This window comes from Primulina tabacum, chromosome 2 (genome assembly GCF_025594145.1).
Source record: "Primulina tabacum isolate GXHZ01 chromosome 2, ASM2559414v2, whole genome shotgun sequence".
NCBI classification, from domain to species: domain Eukaryota; kingdom Viridiplantae; phylum Streptophyta; class Magnoliopsida; order Lamiales; family Gesneriaceae; genus Primulina; species Primulina tabacum.
Window position 1 is genome coordinate 53,960,519 of NC_134551.1, and position 15,107 is coordinate 53,975,625.

General features: G+C 37.0%; 4 protein-coding genes and 1 long non-coding RNA gene across 8 annotated transcripts; 1 reads left to right on the forward strand and 4 right to left on the reverse strand.

Annotated features, from left to right (window-relative positions):
* Positions 1-851: 851 nt before the first annotated feature.
* On the forward strand, positions 852-1,586 carry LOC142537040 (uncharacterized). The gene is made up of 2 exons (XR_012818491.1): positions 852-1,012; positions 1,126-1,586. It is a non-coding gene; the product is annotated as an uncharacterized LOC142537040 (long non-coding RNA).
* Positions 1,587-1,690: 104 nt separating this feature from the next.
* LOC142537039 (protein trichome birefringence-like 19) lies at positions 1,691-4,543 on the reverse strand. The gene is made up of 2 exons (XM_075642567.1): positions 3,965-4,543; positions 1,691-2,603 (listed from the first exon to the last, which is right to left on the reverse strand). Exons 1-2 carry the CDS (start codon positions 4,415-4,417, stop codon positions 1,815-1,817), a joined length of 1,242 nt encoding a protein of 413 aa, XP_075498682.1. The 5' UTR covers positions 4,418-4,543; the 3' UTR covers positions 1,691-1,814.
* Positions 4,544-5,313: 770 nt separating this feature from the next.
* Positions 5,314-8,277, reverse strand: LOC142537041 (protein trichome birefringence-like 19). The gene is made up of 2 exons (XM_075642568.1): positions 7,497-8,277; positions 5,314-6,144 (listed from the first exon to the last, which is right to left on the reverse strand). The coding sequence occupies exons 1-2, from the start codon at positions 8,172-8,174 to the stop codon at positions 5,377-5,379; spliced, it is 1,446 nt and encodes a 481-aa protein (XP_075498683.1). The 5' UTR covers positions 8,175-8,277; the 3' UTR covers positions 5,314-5,376.
* A 144-nt stretch (positions 8,278-8,421) lies between these two features.
* LOC142537042 (tetraspanin-7-like) lies at positions 8,422-9,902 on the reverse strand. The gene is made up of 2 exons (XM_075642570.1): positions 9,212-9,902; positions 8,422-8,857 (listed from the first exon to the last, which is right to left on the reverse strand). Exons 1-2 carry the CDS (start codon positions 9,884-9,886, stop codon positions 8,552-8,554), a joined length of 981 nt encoding a protein of 326 aa, XP_075498685.1. The 5' UTR covers positions 9,887-9,902; the 3' UTR covers positions 8,422-8,551.
* A 708-nt stretch (positions 9,903-10,610) lies between these two features.
* Positions 10,611-14,525, reverse strand: LOC142537043 (uncharacterized). Of its 4 annotated transcripts, none has more exons than XM_075642571.1 (8): positions 14,394-14,525; positions 14,061-14,209; positions 13,812-13,945; positions 12,903-13,062; positions 12,241-12,366; positions 11,232-11,747; positions 10,963-11,139; positions 10,617-10,870 (listed from the first exon to the last, which is right to left on the reverse strand). In XM_075642571.1, exons 1-8 carry the CDS (start codon positions 14,425-14,427, stop codon positions 10,697-10,699), a joined length of 1,470 nt encoding a protein of 489 aa, XP_075498686.1. In that variant the 5' UTR covers positions 14,428-14,525; the 3' UTR covers positions 10,617-10,696. The 4 variants fall into 4 exon arrangements, with proteins under 4 accessions (XP_075498689.1, XP_075498688.1, XP_075498686.1 ...); XM_075642572.1 differs by having other exon boundaries at positions 14,302-14,425; XM_075642573.1 differs by lacking the exon at positions 12,241-12,366 and having other exon boundaries at positions 10,615-10,870.
* Between the last annotated feature and the right edge of the window lie 582 nt (positions 14,526-15,107).

The following is a 15,107-nucleotide window of genomic DNA, read 5'->3' on the forward strand; positions in this document are numbered from 1 at the left end:
CGAATTATTGCTTGATCTTTTCATCAGGTGTTTTAAACATAATTTCAATCGAAGTGCACACTTAAGTACTGAAGTTTCTAAGCCTATAAGTTTGATAGCAAAAAAATCACATACTCAATGTAAATACTAGTTTCCATTTTAGAAAAGATGTAAGATGAGAACGTGTCTCAAATGCATATTGAATCACCGAAGGACAGAAAACAGAACTATAATTGTAAACATAAACAAACTTTCCGCAGCTAGAGAAAAATCGTTAACAATAAATGTCCTTAATTTCATGCAATAATAATTAATTGTTAATATTGAATCTTCCAGCTGCTCCTTTTTCTACAAACTTGAGTATTTAATTAACTACCATTGAATGCTTTCAAACACATCTTGGAGAAAAAGTGGCAGCAGGTCCAGGATAATGCATGGAAACAACCAACTCCAGATAAGTTGTTGTGTCATGCATGTCAACCTTAAATTTTCAAATATTGGATTGCAGCCAAGCCAACCAACGGAAGTTCGGAGAATATTTGCTCCAGCTTTGTGCTATGAACTTTTTGTGTTAATATATTGGCCTTTCTTGTAGTATGGGTATGTATGTAAAATAGTATAGTCGAGAAATTGAGAAATTATTCGAACTTAATCCATAAAGATAAATCTCCGGGAGAGTTTTGCTCGGCAGAAAAAAGAAAAAGAACATACATAGGAGAATATCATTATTTTTCTTACTGTCAGTTCGAATTGAAGCCCTGTCCTGCCCTACCTTGCCCTGGTGGTCTTTTAAGAAAAATAAAAAAAAAAAAGAATGGCCTCTTTAGTGTAAAATTCAAAATCATCCCAACATGAATTGCTATTAAGTAGTTGTCAAACTCGCCCCATTTTTAGGAGCTTATTTCAATCATTCAAATCTTTATTAATTGCTTCTTTTGCGTTCCCGTTAACGAATACAACCCTTGCAGGTCAGCGACAAAAAGCATTGGATAAACAGCTTCACAGCCTAATCGAACAACTTGCTGCAAAACAGGTTAAATTTCTTCTTCTAATCCATATTTAGTTTTGTCACGGTTTCATTTTCCCATAATTTATGAAACGAGTGTTCGTGTCCTCTTACTATTTGTTTCTTCCTGAATTTTCAAGCTCAAGCAGAAGGCCTCGTCCATGAAGTTCATCTCAAAAAGATAGAACTGGAAAAAGCTAACAGAGTATTGGGGCAAATAGAGAGCAGCGGTACAGATGTAAATATAGCTAGAAATAGGTTTGAACGAAGCGGGTCTGATAAGGGGCCGATATCTTCAGATTACGATGTCGATACTTACTACAGGCTTCCTGTCCATACTGCAGGTCGAAGCGAGAGTTTACAGAGGTGGATGCTTCTCACTTCTCAGGTCTGCTTTTGTCCTTCATATCTTAGTTTTACATATATTTGTATTCATCAAGATTTCATTCTAGAATATACTTTAATATAAATATGCCCTGAATATGTCAATTTGGCGGAAGGCTGTACTTTTGTCTACACTTGTATCTCACACTCGGGACTTGCCTGTTCATAAACTGGTGTATGCTTGATGATTTTGTCTGATGAAATCTTTGATTCTGCATTCAGATGGATCCATTTTATCCGTTTATGTTAACTCAAATTTTGTGTGAAATGGTATTTTTTTATGCTAAAACTTAGTATGAGCTACAAGCTGCAGCATAAATAAATATTTAATTTCCAGAAAACCATAGCTTACGGCTGCTTCGAGTCATCAAACCCCAGAATGGTAGAAGGGAAAGCATAGTGAAGAGGCAAAAGCCCCCATTAGATGAAAATGGGAAAAAAACAATTAAATGAAATTTCTCTTGCCTCGAGATATTGGGGCCTCCAACTTTAACAAGTGAAACAAAAAATCGGCCCAAGAATCAATCGGGCCGGGCAAGCACCAATGCACGCAGTCGTTGTACAAAGTCACATTCTCATCGGGCCAGTGCCCATATCTACTCGGATGCCCATCGGGCCTCAAGAGCATCGCATGCGTCGTATCCAGTAATCTCAGTCTCTTCTTCCTTTCCCTTTCCGCAAAGCTAAATTCTTCCAGTTGGATCGTGTAAAACTCCAAACCTACACCCTCCAGCACCGTCTCGTTGCTGCGGAACGGCCGCGTCCTCACGCAGTTCCCGCCTTCGTTCCACAATCCGCCTTCAAAATGCGAAGGAGAAAAGGTACGCAAAAACGTTACTCCTCTGAAATGTTCTCTACCGTTGATAGCTTTAAGCGCGGTGCGGAACACGCGACGGTAGGCGTAACTCATTTTGAGCTCGGTGATGTTGGGGAGCTGGCAGTAGTGGCAGCCAACGACGCCGCGGTTCTCGTAGTAGACGGCGGTGCGAGTGAGCCAGTGGCCGGAGTTGAGGATGACATAATCGAAATCGTCAATTTGAGTGGTCCATGAGTGGTCGAATTCGTCGAGATAGAGGTTGAAGAGACCGGTATGAGTCGGGCCGTGGGAGCCTCGTTCTTGGGATCGGACCAGGAACGGCGTCCAGAAGGCGGCGAGGGTGAAGTTATAATTAACGTATCTCCAGCGTTTGAAGTACTGGTCTGATGAGGTCGATACGTCGATCGGATATTCCACCTTCATTCAGCAAAATCATCGTTGATGGCACAAGGAAACAGACAATTATATGCATACAAAATCATCTCTCTGATTTTTTTTCAGAGTTTTTTTAATAAGCGTGAAATTAATCAACATAGTTTGCATTTATAATAAAAATAATATTTTTAATACAAAAATATTGGTGCTGTTTTTTTTTTTTACGTGGATTAATACGGGTTCGGTGGACCTTACTGTTGGTTAAATCATGAATTTGTATTGTTAGAAAATTGAAAGGTCACGTTCCCAATATTTGATTCCCTGAAATTTGATGTCTATCCGATCTTTTAATCAGATAATCTATATGTAAAAATAATATTTTTTTAATGTAAAAAAAATATTATTTTTTATGTTAAAAATATTATTTTTTATTGTAAATATTGGTAGGATTGATGCATCTCATAGATAAAGATTCGTGAGATCGTATAACAAAAAACATAATCTAATATAACGAGAAAAAATTGTTATGGGCATGGGATTATTGCATTCAAGCTATACATACATACATCCTCCGGATCTAAATTCAGGACAACAAATAACTAAATAACAAGACGAAGCAGCTAACGTTGATCGACAGTTTTACTTTTTAGTTAAAAATAATAGCAGACTAAATTTATAAAATTCAAATCACAACCCACCTAACATGCGTGTTACGTGATTATGATGTCTGTTATCCTTTTATGTTGTCTTATATATATATATATATGTGTGTGTGTGTGTGTGAAACAGCGATCAATGCTGGCAAAGAAAGAAAATATTAATTATGTGCATTTTGAATTGTAGCCAAGTGGGAATCACTTGCGTGTTAATTCTTCATCATCATGTGAAAAAAAGTGTTGATAGGGTATCGAAATACTCGCCAAACCCTTTTTGGAATCCAATATTATTTATTAATATGAATGTGTGAACCCCACCCAGGTTTTGAAAATACTACATGATGAATATGATTATACAACAAATTCAAAGAATTTCACAAAAAATAAGGAGTGAGTTTGTGTAGCGCCAATATATCATAAACCACACCTCAGTCTAACTGCAGCTTTGACTAAACCCATTATTCTTTGTCAGTTAGTAAATCTATTTAGCATAAATCAAGCCATGACTTGGGAATATGAAAGATATATGTCACATCTTGAACAAAATAAAAAATTGACTGAAAATAGAATTAAGTTCATTTGGATAATAAGTAGAGTTAAAATCTGTGTGTTGGAATATATCTTTATTCAGAAGAAAGGACATAAATATCACATCAATCTTGAATTTCAATTTAATCTAATTATGATATCATTTTAATTTTTTTATAATCTGTACCGGAACGCAACATAAATTAATTCATTACATACCCTGGACAGGAGACATATCATGGATTGCATTTGGTTCCTCCCTACAGAATCCCCAACAAATGCCAAAGACTTACCCCGGACCATATCCAAGAACTGAGACGGGTTAAACTCCGGCAAAGCACAGCCGTCCGGTTTCCACCTCCACTTGATGAAATCCGAATCGGGTCTCCCGTATTTCATACAGTTCTGGTGCTCATGGATCGCCCAACACGTCGTATTCGTGTAGTACGGAGCATCCGGATGAGGGATCCATTCCCCTCTGGAGATATCACACTTTTCAGTTGTTTCAACATCGTCATCTGGGTTTTTGTAGTGTGCTAATGAAGGATATTTAAGCAGATATGGATTATATAGACAGATAACGGTGATGAGGACTAATGCTAGGGATAATATAATGGAAATATCCTTTGTTTTTTTACCTATGGTCAGGTATTTGGGAAAGGGAGGCTCCATGGATTGGAGCTCCACTGGTGCATGGAGTGCTGGAGGTGCGGGGAAGAGAATAGAGGGAATATGTAATATATTATATATATACACTAAAAAGAGAGGAAATCAATAAAAAATTACAGGGATACTTCCGAGATTTCAAGAAATATTTTAGTATTATCATAGATAATATATATTAGAGAGATCGTGAATAATTATTTTGAGCATGGGAGAGTCGCTATCTTATTTTGAAATTACTTGTTGAGCAGTTAAGCCATAGTTTTCAAACCGAGATTATCGTTTCATCAGAGAGAGTTAGGGGCCGACATGTCACTTTCAAAACCAATTTTTTTTTTTTAATCATTAATGAATTCTGCTTCCCCCCTTTCAGCGTGATAATTTCAGTTCTTGTTTGGGTAAATGTTTTATTTTGACTGCATTATTAAATAATTACTTAGAAAGGAATGGGTTTTGATTTTTGTGGTGTTACTTATAAGTTTGATGGTAAATGTTATTTGGACAAAATTTAAAAGTTTATGTTTTGTATATGAATTGGTTTTAGTGATACTGTTTTATTTGTTTTGATGCGGAAATGGCTGAAAAAGACAATTATGTTGATGAAAATGTGTCTTTCTCATAGGCAAAGTGGAAATGAAGCAATATCAGGATGCTCGATCTTCTGCCTATTTAAGAAAAGTTTGAATCAAAACTCAATGAGAAGCAACTGGCAAGGCTCAAAAGCACGTCTTTTGCTAAATGCTTGAATATGATGCCTAAACTCTCCGTCTATGGTGTTATAGTTGATATGGTATTAAAGAGATCCAAGAGAGTGCATCCTTTTCAGATTTTGCTTCACAAACTATATATATCATTTATATTTTATACTGGCTGGTCGTAGAGCACATGGTCGGTAGAAAAATGGACGAAGAAATAGGTTTTTATCTTTAAAATTCAATTTTGTAAATTCAATCATTAAAAAAAAAAAATCACGTATTCTTGTTGCCTGTTTCTCTCCTCAACAATTCTTGCAAAATATCGTTCCAAGAATCAATAGGACCAGGCAAACACCAATGCACGCAATCATTGGCTAATGACTGAACCGTCCCCGCCAAATGCGAATATTTATTAGGATGCCCGTCCGGCCTCATTAACATGATCTTCGTCACATCCAGCACCTTCAATTTCCCTCCATTCTTCCTTTCTGCTTTCTGTGCAATTCCCAGCTCCTCCACCTGTGCCAAATACATTTCCAAGTCAGAGCCCTCCACCACAGCCTCATTCCTCTTAAACGGGCTCGTCCGCGCGCATTTCCCGCCATCGTCCCATGCGCCGCCCTCGAAATGCGAGGGCGCAAACGTTCTCACAAATGCCACGCCGTCGAAGCCAGCGGCGCTGTTGATGGCTCGAAACGCGGTCCGGAACGCCCAACGGCAGCTGAACGGTGGGAGGAGGTGGGTGATGTTGGGTTTGGCGCAGTAGATGCAACCGATGAGGCTGTTGTTGAGGTAGAGATAGGAGGGGCGGGTGAACCAGTGTCCGGCGGAGATGATGACGTAATCAAAAGACGCGATTTGAGCAGTCCAGTTCGGGTGGAACTGGTCAAGGTGCACGGTGAAAGGAGGCTTATCTAGGTTAGTTTCAGCCGTCCTCACCAAAAAGGGCGACCAAAACATGGAGATGTTGAAGTCGTAAGCCGGGTATTGGTAGCGTTTGTTTTGGATTCGATCAGTTGATGTATCTACAGGATATCCAGCCTGTAAAAGAAAGAATAATGAATGTTATCACAATTTAGAGATCATTTGCGATCACAAAACACACTTAGCAATTTTATTATTATTATTTTTTTTTTAATGAAAACGGCATTCGTTAATAAGGTAAAAAGAAATTATGCAAGGACATTGGACATTCTCAGGAGATAGAACAACTCAGGTATCAATCAACGAAGTAACTAACCATATCAATTGAACTAAGAAAGCAACGTAAAATGAATATCTTGATCTTCTTAATTGTTGCATCGACATCTGACTTCTCATGTTCAAACATGGCTCTAAACACACTTTGCAATTCCATCTACTATAAGTGGCGGAGTCAGCTTTTCATTTCTACACGGGCTAGAATTTTCTAAGTCCGTGTTGAGCTAATATTGTCAAATGAAATTCCCGGACTACACAAAATTAGACAATTTTATGTATAAAAAATAAGAAAAAAACAGAGCTGCCCAGGCAGAGCAACACATGGCTCCGCCCGTGTCAACTACTGATAGAGTGTGAATTCGAGATGGCTAGTCTCCTAAGAATTAAGACGATAATTGAAGAAGAATAAAAAGAAATAATAAAACATCTTATCCTTGACTCATTTGCTCCACTATCGTATCAGCTACATAGTTTATCTATATCAGGACTACCTATGTCATACGATGAAGAAAGGAAAAGCCTTTGTACTAATCATAAATTTGATATTTTTGGGTATATATATTATTTTACATTGTTAATACAAAATTATGACAAAATTCGATAATTATTAATTACACAAATTTATTATTTATTCGACAAACACCGCATAATCTGTTTCTAAATTATTTATTTCTCTCTCATTTTAATTAATACCATTATCAATTTATAGATCTGAACTCACGTACTCTCCCATGAGTGTATCTATTCTATTATACTTGCATTATTAATTATTTAAATTTTATAACAATGCAATTTATTTTTTAAAATATAATGATAGTTATATATATGCACGTAACAATGCGTTGGATAGCCAATTTTAATAATATTAGAATATATAAAAAAATATAAATTTATCTTATATTTGTTTGTTCACTTCTGGCAATTATTTCCTATTTGTAGGTGGGCAACGAAGATTGACCACAAAATTTCACAATATCTCCGACACCCTCATTAATTATATTTAATTTCCCAATATCCAACTCAAAGATTTATTACAGTACAACTGTCCCAATCTTTAAACCACTGGTAAGAATAATAATTATTCTATTATATCATCAAAATCACAAATTTATATAAAACCAATCCAAATCCACTTTTAAACTGTAATCATTGGTGCTTAAAGAATGATTAAATGAGATTAGAGGCTTGCTTACCTTGGACGCCAAGAGACAAATCAAGGATTGCATATGATTTCTTGCCACTGAATCGCCTACAAATGCCAGTGATTTCCCCCTAACCAGCTCCAAAAATTGTAGTGGATCGAATATCGGAAGCTCGCACTCATCGGGCTTCCACCTCCATTTCAGGTACCCGACATCGGGCCGCCCTGATCTCATACAATTCTGGTGCTCCTGAATCGCGTAACACGTCGCGTTTGTGTAGTACGGGCCCTCGGGATTCGGAACCCATTCGCCGGAAAATAAGTCGCATTTTTCATCCGGGGGTGTATCAGGTTCCGTTTCAGCGGGTTGGGCTTCTTCCCTTATTTCCTTTCCTGCGGCGGCATCGTGGTGCTGGGCCGTCGCGTCGGGTTCGTTTTCTTTGCATCGCAAGTCGAGGGAGCTGCAAGGATTACTGGTGTCTTTAAGTGAATCTATTGAAGATTCGAATGTAGTGTTTAATTTCTTGGAAGAATCTATAATGGAAGGGTAGTATAATGGGATTGTGAGGAGTACGATTAGGGCTAAGAAAGGAGCGATTTTTGGTGTTCTTTTCCTCATTTCGACGAGGGTTATGTGTTGGAGGCTCATCAGGCTCATTTCAATCCAACAAATATCTGTCGTTTGTTTGGGTATATGTAATATGTACTTCATAAGACATCGTAAAAACATATTTACATATTATTATTGTTAATAATAATAATAATACACTATGGCACACGATACATGTTATTTTGTGTCGGCTGGACGCGTATCCATTTTTTATGTGTATCTGAATTTTGATGGGCTGGTGGTGGTAGTTCGAGTTTACCGAAAAGTTCAAGATGTGGTACGTAGGTTTTTGGTAAATCAAAATTATGTTCCTATAGAATGATTTGCATCTATATAATTTTGACATCACACTAAAAACAGAGAAAGAAGCTCATAAAGATGAGGATACTATTAATGAATCTGATGTCGCAGGGGTATGGACTAGGGAATACACCAAAACTAATCAATGGGATAAAAAGGTCATCATATCTTGCCATAAATCAGACTTGGATTCATACTCAAGTGTAATGTTCGAGTCTGGCATTACGGTCATCATTGAAAGCATACAGAGCAAGGGCAGACACTACTGTGAGGAACACCAAACGAAAAATGTGCATGAAGGTGCCTTGTTGCCAATTCTCTTGGTATTTTGTTAAGTATCCAGCCTTGCAGGAGTCGCAGTCGTAGCAATCGCCTACACGATCACTTATCGTCCAATGAACACATTCTTTATCATTTGGATCGACCCCGGACTTTGGGGTCTGCCACAATGTTCCGTTTGTTTGCACCAGCTGACAACGAGCCGGAGGATAACAACAACCAAGCTGTATAACGATTCAAACATTTGCATCAATACAATAATGACAATCTTGCAAACATAGGTATCTGATCATGTTGGATTTATATTTCTGGGATGAGATGCTATGGTGGGTGACCAAGAAATTTATTTATGGCTGCGGTTTGGTGTCATAAAACGTTGGCAAGATAGTCACTTGACTAAAACCATTAATCAAATTAAAGTTCACGTGCTAAGTTTGTAAGAAGGCATTCATATCATTGCAAAATTCTGTAACATATTGATGTGAGGCAATGGCGTAGAGTACATGAATAAGGTATTTCAGACAGCAAGCAATAAAGGAGGATAACGACATGGAACGAAGCATAAAAGAAACAAGAACCTCGACATAGTTTCGACCCTGGTTCGTAGGTTGATTCATAGTCCTGGATTGGTTTCTCCACGCATTACAAAGCCCAAACTCCACATAACAATTCCGTATCGTGAACCAATCTTTTCCATTGATCAAAGCCTTCTGCAACGCCGGCTGATACTCATTCAACCAATACCCATCCTTGGAATTCTCCCATACCCTGTCTGCCGATACCCTCGGCATCAGAACCGAAATAAACGTCACATAAACAAATGAAGAAACCGTCAGAATTAACATGATCCATAAATAAATTGCCTGCAAAGACTTGACTTTACAGGACGTCCCGATTATCCCGATAATGGATGTGATTAGAAGGAAAGTTGCATTGAATGCAATTGCCCCTGCATTTTCTTGCAAGCACAGTTTCCTGTGGGAATCATGTGCCAGGGATTTGGCGACATTGATTTGGGCCAATGAAGAAAACAGGATTGTGAGGTTAAGGATTACAAGAAGAATCCTGCTAAAACTTAGCATGATGATTCCGAGGGATATATGGGGGACTGATCTGATGGTATTTTTGGCTTCGTTGTAAAGCGCCTGGACTCGGTGGCGCTTTGGTAGAAGCTGGAATGTGAATCCTGTGGGATTAAGGATGAAGCCCTTTTTGAGGGGACGGAGAAATGTTTCTATGTTGCTTGAAAACATGGCTGGAACAAATTAAATTTATCAATCAGAAAATTTGACTTGGAAATTGGGAGGACCAACATTGAATTTAGACTTGCCAATATTTCCTTCTTTTTCTCCTCTCCTCAAATTATATAAATAAATAATAATACACATACACACACTCAATATGTTTTCTTGTTAGTGATAAAACCACACGATTGAAGTCATAAAGCCCCTCACGAGGAGACTACTTATGATATCTTTTTTTTTTTTTACTCACGGTTTTTTCTTATAGTTCGTGTAAATTCAGAAGCAGTAACAGTCTATACACTCTCAGAGTAGATATTTAGGATCAAATCAGTTGTTCCATGTATGTTAGTGTTCTAGAATAAATATTGTCTTCCTAATATGATTCGCCTTCTGGACTAGTTGTCTTCCAAGACGCTCAATGGATAATGAGGGTACTTATGTTGAGAGGAGGCAACATCAATCTAAATATTGTAATTCATCATATTTAATTTAATTATTGATATTATTAATATTGATATTTATTTTAGAAATGCTTGTTATTTACCCACATATACAAACTACATAAAAACACAATTTGAAAGATTGAATAGATAATTGTGTTCGGAGATTGCCCTTGCATGCAACTGCGCTCATTATCACAGTTCTCAAGTAAACTGAAGCCATAAACTTCCAACAAATTGATAAAACAAAATCAATAGATTAAATCTTTGAAATATGATTACAGCTTGAGTTATTTTTAGGAACTCATCCTTGTGCAAATGGGATGCAAATGATCGAATAGTGTACAACATGCTCTACATAAAGGACACTCGAAGTGAACTATCGGTTATGAAGATAGATCATTTGGAGATCTTTGCATTGGAAGCATATCCACGGAAACAAAGGTGGATCGAGGCAGTAAGAATGAACAACTCGAATTTTGCAGTAATGACAGAGAACAAGAAGGTCCACAGGTTCTCTACTGGAGCATCGAAAACAAACATGTACCAATGGCTACACAACATCAAAGAATAACAAATACCTTGATGAGCTAGAGAATGGACCGATAACAGAATAATATGGAATGAGAAAAGCGAAACACATACATTGTTAGGGAGATGGTCTGATTCATCAGGAAGGATGTATACATCATTTTTTGAGTTGTCGTTCAGGATTGTCTGCGAATATATTTTCTGGTCTGAAAAGAGGGTGTCTTCCACTTTGGTGATGCATATGAAGTCAGCCTTACACAGAGGGCATGTGGAGGGCTTCTTTTTGGAAGCCTGCAAAGAATAATAACAGTTAGTATCAAGAAGGATTCAAATCAAACATACACACACTAGATAGTAATTATCACGGAATGGCACGTGCTCACCAGCTGATCTGCCCAGTTCTGTATGCATGAGAAACAAAAACGATGGCCGCATGGCAGCACTCCTCGGGTGGGACTGAAATCGGTCCAACATATGACACATGACAACTCTGTTGGCATAGGCTGTGTCATACCAAAATGATTGTCAAAATGATCATCTAGAGCTACTTCAAGACTTTTTTCTGGAGGTTTGAGCAAACATGGGACACCACGAACATAATCGTTCTCATTGTCAATATCCACAACCTCAATCTCTTCTACATCTATAGAATCATTATTACTCAGCCGATTTCTAGGGCATGTTATGTCAGATGTGTGCCTGGTAGAAGCATTTTGGTGTGTGTCAACCTTTGGCCTGTCAAACAGAATTTCACTTATATTGTCTTCAGGAAGCACTTTCACTAACTGAAACTCTCGCTCGAACTTTGAAGTTGATGCCAAATCCACCATGGTGATTTGCTTTTTAACTAGCCTCCTACCTCTGCAATGTGGTTTTGATGAAGTGGAGTTCCGTTTTCTCTGTGAGAAGAAATGTGTAGGCTCAGAAGCACTTGGTTACTCGTTCAATTTATGAAATAGACCATTAAAATAGTATGAACAGATGTTAATAACTTGTCAGGTGGCATACTCAGGAGGAAACACGGATAAACTTTAATCATAACATGCTAAAGATGATTGGTGAAAAAATACAATAATAATATAATATACAAGGCCAAAATGACATATTGGAGGTATGAAAGTCAATGTGAAACAGAAACAGAAAATTTGATTGCCACTGCAGGAAAAATAGGCCTGGCACTACCCGAGCAATCAATAGTTCAAAGAAAAATTTGACTTCCATGATCTAAAGGTATGGTGAAAAGGGAAGAAGCATATTATTTTTCCTAAATGGAATGCATTCCTCATCACTGGGTGTAACTGTTCAAGCTAATTTAGGCAGGGGAAAACAGCCTTCGGCTGCTCTTGTAATAAGTAACCAAATAAACCAAAAATTGTATGCATGTTTCCATACTTCTATAACCATGGGCTCGGAATTGACAGCCTCAAGTTGACTATTGCTGCTTCCAGGACTGTCCTTTCTTGATATTTTTTCAGTTGTTTTCCAGTTCCCACTTGGTCTGATAGAACCATTGTTGTGCTGCATCAGCATGGGTAAAGATTATTACTAAGTCAACATAAAATAATGCTAATAAGGCAGCAAATATTTATAAGATACAGAGGAATCGTAAAGAATTTGAAACAGCAACAAACCTCAAAACTACCATGAAGGTGCAGGCAAAGGTGTAGCAAATAGAAGCTATCCATGAGAGAATTGGTGAGTTGCCAAAGAAAAGGCATTACCCCAAGATTTCATCATATCGTGCGTATATCAATAGGACAAGACATGAAGGGCTGTCTTTAATGCTTCAGGTGATAATTTGCTTTTCTTTTAAAGTGTAATAATCTATTATTTCTGAATATAGTCAACTAAAAACCATTATAAATTGGTTCTTCAAAAACCCTAATATATTCTGCAGGAATAAAGCATGTATTCTGTATACTTGGATCACTAATGAGTATATCAGCTTCAGTTTTACAATCCATGAAAGAAAATACAGAGACATAAATGAAATCTCGATTTTTTTTTAAAAAAAAGAAGCAAGATCTAAAAGAAATAAATATCAGATTGCAAACCTCATTTGAAAAGTTGAAGCCCGCCCATGGACCAACATTAGCCTCTTCATCTTCAACTTCAAGCAAAGGCACTTTTGAGGTTTCTCTTACTTTTGATTGAACACGAGCTTGCTTAATCCTTAATGAGATGTTGGAACACAGTGTTCCTACCTCTTGCCCACTATAAAAAAATCAGTCATGTGTTGTTCATATTAGGGTCGAAAACAAGTTGTATAAAAAAATCATCCTTAATAAGACTCCAAACAATAGTTAGATGCAGTTCATTCCATTTGTTGTTCATATCAGGGCACAAAACAAGCTAACTAATATTCATCATGATTATCCAATTAAATGCCAGGCAGGTAGGAAGCTATAAAAAAACTGTTGCATGGCATTATAACAAGTTAGGAAGTACTCAAATTTTCAAAATGCCGACATTATAACATGATGATATATCTACAAATCTATAGTCATTGTGATGATGCATAATCATTGAAATACTTATTTTCTCAAAATGCTTAACTTTAACGGCTTCCTTATTAGTATTTTACGTAAATAAATTTAAAACCCAATGGCAAATGAAAGCATAAACAACATCCATCAAAAAAGTTAGTGAACCATTAGCTGATCATGGAGCTTAGATATCCGTGTCAGCTACCTCGATATTACAGAACAAATTGGTCCTTGGCCATTTGGTCCATTCATATCACCCCTTCAACTAATTGCTGCCCGTCCTTAGATGTTCAACAATTTGCATAAATATACAGCAAAAGTGCATAATTCACAGTTTTTCACCAGAAACACCTGTCAGCTTAGATATATTCTACTTCAAATTAAATAAATAGTAGCTGCAAAAACATTAAATGAAAGAACCAATGCAACAACAATCACAAATCTAACATAATATCCAATCTTCAGAAACAGCCATACCTCTGAAAGGTATATGGAGTCTCCGAAACTCGGCGCCCTTTCTTTACACATTCTTCAATCCAGCGATGACTAACTATCACCATCTTAAACTTCTTTGCAAGCTCGTATTTTCTTCCTTCAAATTTCCAGCACACCTGTGATGCACAAGTACTCAATTGCTATAATATAAAAAAGACACAAATCTAACTCAACCTCCCAGCAGTCATTCACTACATCAAATTGCATAAATACGATGGATTCAAATCCTACCAAATGCGTGATAGATCGACTCATATTGCCAACGTAACTAGCACCGGTCAAAGCTATCAGTTTAATAAGATTGAATCTCTCAGAGCCGTGGTATCCGGTCACTGTAGCCACCACTGATTCCATGTCTTTCAAGGGGAAAGGCTCGTATTCTGTGACAAATTTCTTAAACTAAGAATGCATAATCATAGCAAAACCCTAGAAAATGAAAACGAGAGGATGAAACTTCCGGCTATGAATTTACCGACTTATCTCCTATCTATGAATATCATGAAAAAATCCCTAGCTCCCATAGGAAACTATTCATACTTGAATTCGCTAATGTTTTTGTTTTACCTTCGGATTGACGCTGAAGCGACTCGTTTTCCATGATGGGAACGGATAATGGCGCTGTGCCGGGAAACTGGGATTTAAATTTGTTTTGCTATTTGGGTCGGGTCACAGTATTGGTTCGTATGTGGGTTTTGGGTTGGCCCAATTTTGAGCACAGTATTTTTCAAGACTTGGTATAAATATTGAATAATGCTAAAGGCACCATCAATATATCGTTACACTGATATTTACAATTATTATATCGAGAGATTTTTCTGTTATATCTCGAGATTTTGTATTCAATATATAGTAAGATTCTTACAAATTGAATTTTTGCATCGAATTTTTGAGTTGGTCTCTTGTGAGACGATCTCACGAATCTTTATCTGTGAGACGGGATCAACTCTACCGATATTCACAATAAAAAGTAATACTCTTAGCATAAAAAGTAATACTTTTTCATGGATGACCCAAATAAGAGATTTGTCTCACAAAATACGACCCGTGAGACCGTCTCACACAAGTTTTTATCTGAATTTTTTGTATTGTACAAATTGATGTATAAATATAGATGTACATGTAACATCAATCATAAATATTTTAGTTTGACGTTGGAATTTTAATGTCGACAGGATTCAAATTCAAAATAAAAGTTTCAAGTTGAATTATTTTTTTAAAATTAAATATATGCTTGAAAATATTAATAGTACTCCTATCCTTCTTGATGGATAAAAACAC